Below are 11,772 nucleotides of genomic sequence, written 5' to 3' on the forward strand. Positions count from 1 at the left end.
TTTGTTAAAAGCAAATTCAAAACTAAGATACTCGTGGAGCTTAAACGCAACCACAGGCCTTAACTAGCTCTCCCAACCTGGTTAGAAGTTGACTAGTAGATTTATCTTCTTACTGTAACATCTGCACCTTTTGTGCTTGTTTGATGTCACGATCTAATGCATTGGAATCATTATCTCTTCCATAAAAGAATGTTTAAAAGTATGCTCTTATCTTTGGTTTTGATATTACAGTACTATACTCCCTAAGACATTCCACCAATAGTCCGTGGGTTTTAATAGTTTGGAAATTTATTAATTAGGTCGGAGACAACCTTATGCTGAGGTCATTTATGTAGCCTACATGCCCTCAAAACCAATTTAAGAAAAAAAAAATGTTTTTCTTTGATGACACTTCAGATTTGTAATTAATGTTAATAGAAATCATAGTATACCTTGCTGTAACTTTAAATTTACTATCCTCTAGTGGTAGACAGGTAGCATGGATAAATCCCAATCACTTCAATGATATTGATGTTTATTCACTTGAACTCTAATTCAAAAAGACATGTTACAACCAAAATAAATTCTTTCTTCAAAAATAAGACTACATTAAATAAACAGTTGTCTATATTAGACCCCAAAACAAAATAAATGTGTGGATCTTACTTTAAACTGTGACATAATCAGTGGTTAGGCTCCCCTGGGCTATTCTTACTGCTACTCATAGTTATTGACATTCACCATGGCAGTATACAGGGTGGCTGAAAAGTAACTTGCACCCCCCCTTAACTTTTCAACCATTAGAGATATTTGAAATCGGTTTGCGGCAACCTTCTTAGATATGAGGGACTACAATAATTATGGTAAATTTAGAAAAAATTCCCCTTAGGGGTAGCGAGAGTAGGGGGTAGCTCAACATTTTCAAACGACAAGCATAGTCGAGTTTGGTATTGTCTTACAGGTCTTGACAAAACATAAACATTGACATAAAGAAAACTAAAATCGGTTCACTAATAAGGAAATGGCGCCCTAAAACGTTTCAAATCCAAATAACCATGAGGGTGGCAGAAAAATTAACTTGCACCCTCATTAACTTTTTAACTATTCGAGATATTTTAAATCAGTTTGTGGCAACTTGTTTGGATATGAAGGGCGACAATAATTATGGCCAGTTTTGAAAATTTTGCCCTTAAGGGTAGTGGGGGTAGGGGGTAGCTCAAAATTTTCAAACAGCAAGTATAGTCAATTTTGGTATCATTTTGTAGGTCTTGACAAAACATAACAACTAACATAAAGAAAATAGAAATAGGACCATTAATAACAAAATCGCAGGTAAAAATGAATGAGACAATAGTTATTTAAAGTAATTTTGAACTGCCATTTTGTTATTAATGGTCCGATTTCTGTTTTCTTTATGTTATTTGTTATGTTTTGTCAAGACCTACAAAATGATACCAAACTCGACTATACTTGCTGTTTGAAAATTTTGAGCTACCCCCTACCCCCGCTACCCCTATGGGCAAAATTTTCAAAACTGACCATAATTATTGTCGCCCTTCATATCCAAACAAGTTGCCGCAAACTGATTTCAAATATCTCGAATAGTTAAAAAGTTAAAGAGGGTGCAAGTTAATTTTTTTGCCACCCTCATGGTTATTTGGATTTGAAACGTTTTAGGGCGCCATTTTGTTATTATTGAGCCGATTTTGGTTTTCTTTATGTCAATGTTTATGTTCTGTCAAGACCTGAAAAATGATACCAAACTCGACTATACTTGGCATTTGAAAATGTTGAGCTACGCCCTACCCCCACTACCCCTAAGGGCAAAATTTTCAAAATTGACCATAATTACTGTAGCCCCTCATATCTAAGAAGGTTGCCGCAAACCGATTTCAAATATCTCAAATGGTTGAAAAGTTAAGGGGGTGCAAGTTACTTTTCAGCCACCCTGTATAAGGTAATTAATTCACCTTGAATCTCGTCTGAAACATTTCCCAATTATACAAATAAAATTTATTCTAAACAAGGTCTAACCTGAAAATAACACATGGCTATTTAAATATTCACTCTTTAAACATTATTAAACATTAGTAAAATACTACTCGTTTGTAATACATTCAGACATCAAATAATTACAGTGATTCAGGTATTAATATAGCCACTTCTTTAAATATTTCTCAAAAGGATAAAATAAGCAAAATTTAGAGTAAAATCACATGAGGACTCAGGATTAATTAAAATAATTTCGTACCTTGTCGACGAGTTCTCAACAAACTTAGCCCAGTGCTGACCTTCCACTGACCTATCTAACGGCTAATTTTTAAATTATCAGGGATACCACATTATAAGGCAAAATACTCTGCTATTCCCTCTCAGTTAACACTGCACTAATAAACTAAACTAAAAATTAATACTATATTTCCCTTTTGTGCATAAACAGTTTATTGCTTCAATTTTTATTTACTATATTTATTCCATAAATAGTACAGTACAATCAGTATGTTTAAAAATTTCGTCATTAGATACAGAGCACAAAATAACATAATACATTAAAAGAATCCATATCGTACCCAAGCTCTCCCGAAAATAAAAGAAGTCTATCTAAAACTTACTTTACTGATTGATGTTCTGGAACATTGAGTAATTAAACTGATAAACTCTAATGATGCATTTATTAAGGTAATTAACGGCAAATGGTACATCCAATAATATAAAATGAATGATATTTTTTCAAAAAAGAAAATCCTCTTTGGTAAAAAAGGACCACATAAAAACACATAAACAAACATACCAATTAAATAGCAACATGTATAATATACAATTTTCAGTGGTAAAAGAATTACCAATTAATTAATTATGATTCAAAATACTTCTTGAAAAGTAAAAGTAGAATTTTAAAAGTATCACCGGCTAATTAAAAACCGAAATCCTTTGCGTGATGAAAGCCTTTCTATGCTTTGTAGAAATAATATGCATCAACATTTTATAGCAATCTTTTAATTAGAATTACATTTTATATGGCATTGCACTCACATTTTCATAAACTTGAATTTCCTTCTTAAATTAAAATAATTAGATTATCTTCCATCTTAAAAGAAAAAAAAAACACCCATTTAATGTACCATTAAATAATTTATTACAAAAGTTTTAAAGAGCCGATTTCACCTGAATTCTCGTTTGACTTTTTTTTAAATTTATATGATGTATTTTAACTTCCAATAATCTTAAAGCATATATTTAAATAAACTAAACTATAAAAAAAAACTATAAACTATAAACCTTTCAGTTTTATTTGTCCTTTATTAACCTTGTTGCTACTTTTCCCTGATGTAGGTAGGCTAACTAATAAATAATTGGCTACATATCAGTAATGGCAGAATGAAAGCTTCTTTAAAATATTTGATTATTATTTTGGATTTTTTTCTGACACATTTAGCTGGAGTATTTTATTATGTATGGTTGGTTACGGTCTACAGGTTTTAGCTGTCTCTCTCTCTCTCTCTCTCTCTCTCTATATATATATATATATATATATATATATATATAAATCCCCGATTGCAGATCCGTTGTTTGTGATCATGGAGTACATATGCCACGGTAAGCTGCAGAGTTACCTCCGCAACTCTCGGGCCCAGAGGTACTATGACAACATGCACGCCAAGTCTGCGACCCTCACCTCCAGAGATCTCACTTCCTTCTGCTACCAGGTGGCGAGAGGGATGGAGTTCCTATCAGGAAAAGGGGTGAGTTTAAGTGGAGCATGATCCCTTACACCTACATCTTTTTCTTACAGTTAACATAGAAATAAATAAAAAATATGTCATAGAATTTTTTGAATAATATAAAATGAGTTATAAAATGCCCAATAGCATATTTTAACTTTCAGGATGATTCACAATAACAAAATAAAACTTTTCAGAACTAAAATAAAATATTATAAAGAATTATTGAGCTCTTTGAAACCAAATTAGTTGCTTGTAAGTTAGACTTTGTATCGGGTCTTTTTTAATTTTGACAAATGAAATTCTTCTAGATTTTTTATCCGTAATTTTTTTGTATCTAGTGTTAGTTACAAATTTAAAATCACCACCATTTTGTATACAAAGTGTTTTTTTATTATCTTTCAAATTGTATGTTTGTACTTTTCATTGTACACCTAAGTCATAAATATATCTTTAATATGAAAAAAAAATTTGCATTTGTAGTACAAGAGATCGTGGATACATCGCTAACCAGGCGATTTTGAAAAAAAAAATAATATTATTTAGGGTTATATTTTATTCTGACCCATAACAAATATCTCTAATAGTATTGTACTTATTTCCGAAACACCCCATATACATGTTGAAATTAGTTAACACATGGGCTAGACGATTTAGATAATAAACTCACAGCAGACTTCCTTAGTTTCAAATCATATTACCTCATTACACCCCATCCAAAGAATATATAGGGAGAATTTTACATCAGCAACCAGGTGCAACGTGATATTATAAGGAAGTCCTTATGAATTTTAAATTGCTACTTATTCCTTCATGAATAATTCTAAAAATAATACTATAATTGTTTGAGAAAGGAGTAGAAACTGTTTATTTAGACTTTTAACATGGTTAAAAGTTAATACTGATAAAACAAAGAAGTTCACTTTAGTTAAGCCGAATCCAATCCCGTACCTTTACACACCAGGTTTCAAAGTATACATTCCATCTCCACAGCAAATGTTTTAGTTTACTGCTATTGGTTTTAAACATTCTATATTTAGGTAAAACAAATTATTATTTTTAAATAGTTATGTAACCCTGCAAGTATTATATAATTAATGTTCAATATAAGCAAACTATTTCGAATAATGTTCTTAGTGAACATAGAATAGGACAATCGTCAACATTTTTAACAAATTTTGACGACCAATACCTAGGTTAAAGCTTGCTATTTGCTTGTTAATTTAAATACTGCAGTTCAAAAAAATATTTAATCAATCAATAACTTTGTATTGTGTACCACTGTGGAATTTTTAAAGGCAGTTCTGTACTCAACTGCTTTAGAGAAAACGGTGCAACCTTATTGTTTTAGACATGCTAGGAATCAAACACCTCCCTTAAGATTTCCTTGCCGATAACGTAGATGTGACTAACAACTAGTCCATCTCATTCTGACATCCCTTGTATTGAAGCCTAAGACACTAACCTCTTTACTTGCAGTACACCTTTCTTCCACATTATAAAATAATTGTTTGTAGATTATTCACCGAGACCTGGCGGCAAGGAACATTCTTGTTGGTGAAAACCAGATCTGCAAAGTGGCTGACTTTGGGTTTGCTCGTGACGTCATTACGAGTCATGTGTACGAGCGGAAGTCTGAGGGTCGGTTGCCGATCAGGTGGATGGCGCCAGAGTCCCTTTACGACAACCTCTTCTCTGTCAAAAGCGACATTTGGAGCTTCGGAGTCCTAATTTGGGAAATCGTCACGCTTGGATCGACGCCTTACCCTGGCCTTGGGGCTGCAGAGGTTAGTAGACTTAAAGATTGGGCTATGCCCTTTGGTCGGTCAGTTTAGAAAAAAGATAAAGGGTTGGTTCTGTGGTGTACCAAACCTTTAAAAACTTTTTCATTATTTTGAAGGGGTTATTTATTAGTAATAGTTATTGTTAGTATTAACTATCACAGTGAAATCGATTTGCACGTTTAATTTTGTATAGGTTTAATTTAATTTCTCAAACGGCATCATAGCCTATACGATCATGTTGGCTAATATCATGTAAGCTATGATCATGTAAGAACTATACCTTTGAAATGTTTGTAATGGTACAACTTATATAATGACGGATTTTAATCGATGCAATCATCCTAATAGATAAAAAAAATATTATATGATTGAAGAATAACTGGAAACAGATTACAATAAAGATTAATTTTAGAAAATAACAGCTATATAAGTTATATATAGATCAAATTTTTCTTTTTTTACTTTTGAAATATTGGCTTAAAAACCTGTAAGTTAAATAAGACTTTATCATCTTATTTGGTAGACACTGTCAAGTAAACTAAAAATAAGTTATCCGCTCACCCCAACCTCTAACTAGAACCTGGCAAAAGAGAATATAAATGTCTCTTTACTTATTAAAACTTCTAATCTATGGAAAATGAGAAAATATTTAAATAAAAAAAACTACATTTGTATGGGGAATTTCTTTAAATTTATTATTTATAGGTGATGAGGAAAGTAAGAGATGGCTACAGACTTGACAAGCCTGAACATTGCCGCAGAGAACTGTACAACATAATGTACTACTGCTGGGACCAAGATCCTGCCGAGAGGCCCACCTTCACAGGTACGGAATATCAAGTAGTTGTATAAAATATAAATCAGGCGAACGTAAGAAATCATCTAAAATAGATACTTTGTCCTGGACACTTTTTAATAAATCAATTAAACCAACATCCAAGGTTCCAAATTCTTTAATTTAATTTTTAATATATCTAGACTTAAGTTAAGTCTCCATATTCTTAATGTTTCTTTTTATCAAACAATTCTTTTGAATGTCACCTGGATATTGTTGATACTAATTGCTATATTATTTGAAGTATTTTTTTTTTTTTTTACTTTGCTAGTTTTGCATTCAACACAATTTCATTAAATATTAGTTTGAAACATTGAAAGCCCTGAGAATATCCTTGTAATAAAAAAAAAACTAAAATGTTGAAAACTTTGTGTATTGGACATACTGTGTGTAATAGTTTTAGTTTTGTCCCGGAGAATTTAAGACGTAAAGCGATATAATAAATGATTGATTTTTAGTATTAAGTCATTGCCCAAATATTATAGTAAATAAACTAATATTTTTTTTAATAATGCAATAATTTAAAAGACAAATAAAGTTTCGTTTTACTTTCCTGCCCTCTTTTACAAATTATTTGTATATATCATCGTAAAAAGTGGCTCTTTTATCTACCGGTACTTAGAAAAAAATACAATCCATGTATTAAGTTTCATTAAAAAATTTATAAGATTAAAAACAACACCTTATATGTCATTCGTAAATATATTTTTACAACTAATGCTGTTTATTACTAATAGTTTTACTATTAATTCTTTTATTTCAAAGCAACAATTCTTTTATAACAACTTTAAAACTGCTGTACATGATAATATCTATGAATTCTCTGCTTTTTGTATTTTCCTAAAAAGATACGTCACTAAATAAAGTATTTAGTAGTGATGATAAAATTATGCTTAAAATTTAAAAAGCAATTACAAAGAAATATTACGCTGATGATGAAAAAAAATTATAAAAAAATTTATAAAACAATTTATAAAAAAATCCTTCAGCTTAACGTATTTATAGGTGTAGCTAAATAAAAAAATCTCTTGGTTGTTGGACTATCCATTTATAAAAACTAAGCTGAATCTCAAAACCAATTGGGGATTTAGAGATTCAATATAGAAATATAAGTCTTGTATCGTAGAGATACTGTGAGTTAAAATTGTTTCGAAGCTTTATTTTATTATCTTTGTTGAATATAAAAACATATCACTTAAGGAGCAAAAGATAACATCACAACCAAATAAGAAATATGAAAACTCTAAGGACAAATATAATTGGTTTCGGGTTCAACTGATGTTTTCCTCAATTATCCAACTTCAAAAATAGATAACATGATTACACTTCACAGACCAGACATGCATATTATTGATTAAAGAGAATGTTAAATACATTGCCTTATACTCCTACAATTTATTTGGTGTACTGCATAATAAATTTGTCTATATAACAACCTTATTGTTTAGTATCAAGAAAACAAACCAAGATTTACTTGAATTAAAAGCGGTAAACTTTGAACAAATGAAGAGGTACGGTTGGTTTTTTTTAACTTTTGACAGATGGGCAACTATTTTATACATGGGACTTAAAGAACAAATATTTCTCTTTGCGTTTTCTTCCCATCGCTAAGTACCAGTGCAGCAGCTAATAATGTATAATATTAGTAATAAATTATTATAATTCCATGCAAAGTATCTTTTTAAGGTAGATAAATAAAATATAACAGAGAAAAATCATGTTTTACGAGTATATTATTGTGATTGTAACTTATCAACTAGAACATCTTTTGTTGACAAAGACAGACTACATACAGCTAGACGGGTTCCCTGACCATTCCTACTACAACATGGTGTCTCTGAGTGGAGAGCAACTGTGATTATGCACTAGTATTAAATATATACTTACATAGTTTGTATGTTACAGAGCTGGTGACTCTACTAGAGCAGTTGTTGTTGACAGAGACAGACTACATACAGCTAGACAGGTTCTCTGACCATTCCTACTACAACATGGTGTCTCTCAGTGGGGGGAAACCGTGATTATGCACTAGTATTAAATATATACTTACAGAGTTTGTATGTTACAGAGCTGGTGACTCTACTAGAGCAGTTGTTGTTGACAGAGACAGACTACATACAGCTAGACAGGTTTCCTGACCATTCCTACTACAAAATGGTGTCTCTGAGTGGGGAGAAACTGTGATTATGCACCAGTATCTAAATATATAAAAGGCAAAGCCCTCACTGACTGACTCACTCACTCACTCACTCATCACTAATTCTCCCACTTCCCATTTACCTAGGAGGCTGAAATTTGGTACACCGATTCCTTAGGCATTAAATAGGAAAACTAAGTTGTTTTTATTCTGATCGGACTCTCGGGCTCCGCCCCAGTGGCTCTGGAGTTTCCCATGTTAACCTTATGATTTTTCATATTTAAAAGGAATTAATGAATCTTATCAGCTGTTTCAATTAAACAAGTTGGTTCTGTTCTATGATGTTCAATAGCTTTAAAGTTACAAGGATTGCCAACAGGGTGCAGCACTATTATTATTATTTAAATTTATGACAACAGCTAATTTGCAACCAAAAGGTGAGTGAGCGTAGCGAACGAACTTCAACCTGGAGGCGAGTTAGCGTAGCGAACGAGGTAACCTGAAGGCAAGTGAGCGCAGCGAACGAGCTCCAACCTAAAGGTGAGTGAGCATAGCGAACGCACTTCAACCAGGACGTGATTGAGCCATGCGAACGAGCTCATCTTGAAAATTAAGAAGTTGAACGGGGCAAAGCCCGCGGGTACAGCTAGTTAAATATATACTTACAGAGTTTGTATGTTACAGAGCTGGTGACTCTACTAGAGCAGTTGTTGACGAAGACAGACTACATACAGCTAGACAGGTTCCCTGACCATTCCTAGTACAACATGGTGTCTCTGAGTGGAGAGCAACTGTGATTATGCACTAGTATTAAATATATACTTACAGAGTTTGTATGTTACAGAGCTGGTGACTCTATTAGAGCAGCTGTTGACGAAGACAGACTACATACAGCTAGACAGGTTCCCTGACCATGCCTACTACAACATAGTGTCTCTGAGTGGAGAGCAACTGTGATTATGCACTAGTATTAAATATATACTTACAGAGTTTGTATGTTACAGAGCTGGTGACTCTATTAGAGCAGTTGTTGTTGACAGAGACAGACTACATACAGCTAGACAGGTTCCCTGGCCATTCCTACTACAACATGGTATCTCTGAGTGGGGGGGTAACTGTGATTATGCACTAGTATTGAATATATACTTACAGAGTTTGTATGTTACAGAGCTGGTGACTTTACTAGAGCGGTTGTTGACGGAGACAGCCTACATACAGCCAGACAGGTTCCCTGGCCATTCCTACTACAACATGGTGTCTCTGAGTGGGGAGAAACTGTGATTATGCACTAGTATTAAATATATACTTACAGAGTTTGTATGTTACAGAGCTGGTGACTCTACTAGAGCAGTTGTTGTTGACAGAGACAGACTACATACAGCTAGACAGGTTCCCTGGCCATTCCTACTACAACATGGTGTCTCTGAGTGGGAAGAAACTGTGATTATGCACTAGTATTAAATATATACCTACAGAGTTTGTATGTTACAGAGCTGGTGACTCTACTAGAGCAGTTGTTGTTGACAGAGACAGACTACATACAGCTAGACAGGTTCCCTGATCATTCCTACTACAACATGGTGTCTCTGAGTGGGGAAAAACTGTGATCTAATTGGTACCAAAGGATGTACATATTTTGTACAGTTTATATAGACCCCTGGAAAGGCAACTTTTATTTAAAAGAGAAAATGTAATGTCTTTTAGTCCATTTGGTATTTAATTTCGTTTTACCATTGTAATTAAATTTAACAAGAAAAGTTATTTAATGTTTAATTTGATTAATGTAATACTTTTTTGAAAATTGGTAGATTTCACTTTTTTTTTGTTTGTTACTTCAATCGTACAAAGTAATAAGAAGATAAATTTTTGTTATCACCTTCATTCAGTAAACCACAACCTAGTGATTTCTTGCATCGTATGAAAAGGTACTGTAAATCCAAATTATGTATATCTAATTTATGCGTGATGAGAATCTCCATCTCAATATACTGTAATCTACATTATTTTTTTATTTAATACGAAGCATGATCTGTAATAATAATAATTTACTTGCAGAATTACGTCAGTACATGATCAATGTAATGAAGATTTACCTTCACTTTGGAAGGAAAAAATGAATTTTCACAGGATAGTTTTAATGTCTTTTAAAGGGTCTGCGACACTGCAATTAAGTTATTATTTCCAGTGCAAAATCTTTAAAGGGTTTTAACAGTAATTAGAGAGAAGCTCAATAATTAATGAGGTGCATAGATAAAATAAATGTTGTAAATTAGTAGTTGTAGCCATGATAACAGGTTTGTAAATATATGTAAATAAGTATTATTAATTTATAATACACGGAGAAATGTTTATTTTAAATATTTTGTAAAAAATATAAAAGTGTTTTGATGTATTATTTGTTGATTTTATTTGAACCCCAAGGCTTCATACCTTCAACAATTTCTTTTTCTTAAAAGAAACAATAGTAAGCTAAAATGATTTAAATAACCTTGCCCCTTATCAAGTGACCCTAAGTTAGTAGTACACTACCATAGTCTTGGACTGGGGAGAGAGCTGGTCTAGGGGTAGAGCGTGGGGCTTCGGAGCCTGAGGTCCTGGGTTCAAATCCCGCCGATCACCAATGGATTTTATCCATATGATAATGCTGCAACCCTCTAGGACTATCCTGAAGTAATGTGTAAACAGTTACAAGCTAGAACTTGTGCTAGAACGTCCTAGGGACGTATAAAAACATCATAGTTTTGGACTACCAGAGTCCATCTTCAAGTACGACAAAAGCATCATCAAATGTCCAGAAGCATTCAGGGAAAACCGAGACACGCCAAAAACTATCTAAAATGTTGAAGACCATTGATCAAGATTAAGGTATTTAGATAACGTATTCTCAATAAAACTAGCAAAGATTTAAGTGGTACTGTTCTCTGATATTACTATATCTCTGAGGTCTGAGACTGAATCTTACCCAAAACATATAAGTAACATTTTCATAGCCATAAATAATTGAAGTCCTGATTATTACAAATTGTTTGGATTTATTGTTATATACATTGCAACAATGAAGACAAAAAATAAATAAATTGATTTAGATTTTAATACTACATTAAACACATAATAAACTGTTTTACTCTTCAAGTAAGTGTCACCTTATACTGTGTAAAATAAAAATATTGTAAAATATTGTATCATTGTATTTCTTATACTCTAAATATTTGTAAATATTTGGTCCTTGAAACAAGTAATAAACAAATTAAAATGTAAATTCCCAGTATCTGCTTGGTTAATGCATTTTAGAAAACTGACACTGCAGCTTCAGTG

General features: G+C 32.5%; 1 protein-coding gene across 2 annotated transcripts in view; it reads left to right on the forward strand.

Annotated features, from left to right (window-relative positions):
* LOC128990070 (tyrosine kinase receptor Cad96Ca) overlaps nucleotides 1-10,833 on the forward strand; it is a 57,092-nt gene extending 46,259 nt beyond the window's left edge. The window contains exons 7-10 of one of the 2 annotated variants that reach the window (XM_054412311.1): nucleotides 3,541-3,722; nucleotides 5,219-5,488; nucleotides 6,191-6,311; nucleotides 9,949-10,833. In XM_054412311.1, coding sequence (XP_054268286.1) covers nucleotides 3,541-3,722; nucleotides 5,219-5,488; nucleotides 6,191-6,311; nucleotides 9,949-10,064 — 689 coding nt within the window. In that variant the 3' untranslated portion in view covers nucleotides 10,065-10,833. Of the gene's footprint in view, nucleotides 1-3,540; nucleotides 3,723-5,218; nucleotides 5,489-6,190; nucleotides 6,312-9,785; nucleotides 9,917-9,948 lie in introns of those variants that run through there. The other variant, XM_054412303.1, reaches the window with a different exon arrangement.
* The last annotated feature ends 939 nt before the right edge of the window (nucleotides 10,834-11,772 follow it).

Source organism: Macrosteles quadrilineatus, unplaced genomic scaffold, assembly GCF_028750875.1.
Source record: "Macrosteles quadrilineatus isolate MER2022 unplaced genomic scaffold, UCM_ALF_1.0 Scaffold_1__1_contigs__length_201487025, whole genome shotgun sequence".
Lineage (NCBI taxonomy): Eukaryota > Metazoa > Arthropoda > Insecta > Hemiptera > Cicadellidae > Macrosteles > Macrosteles quadrilineatus.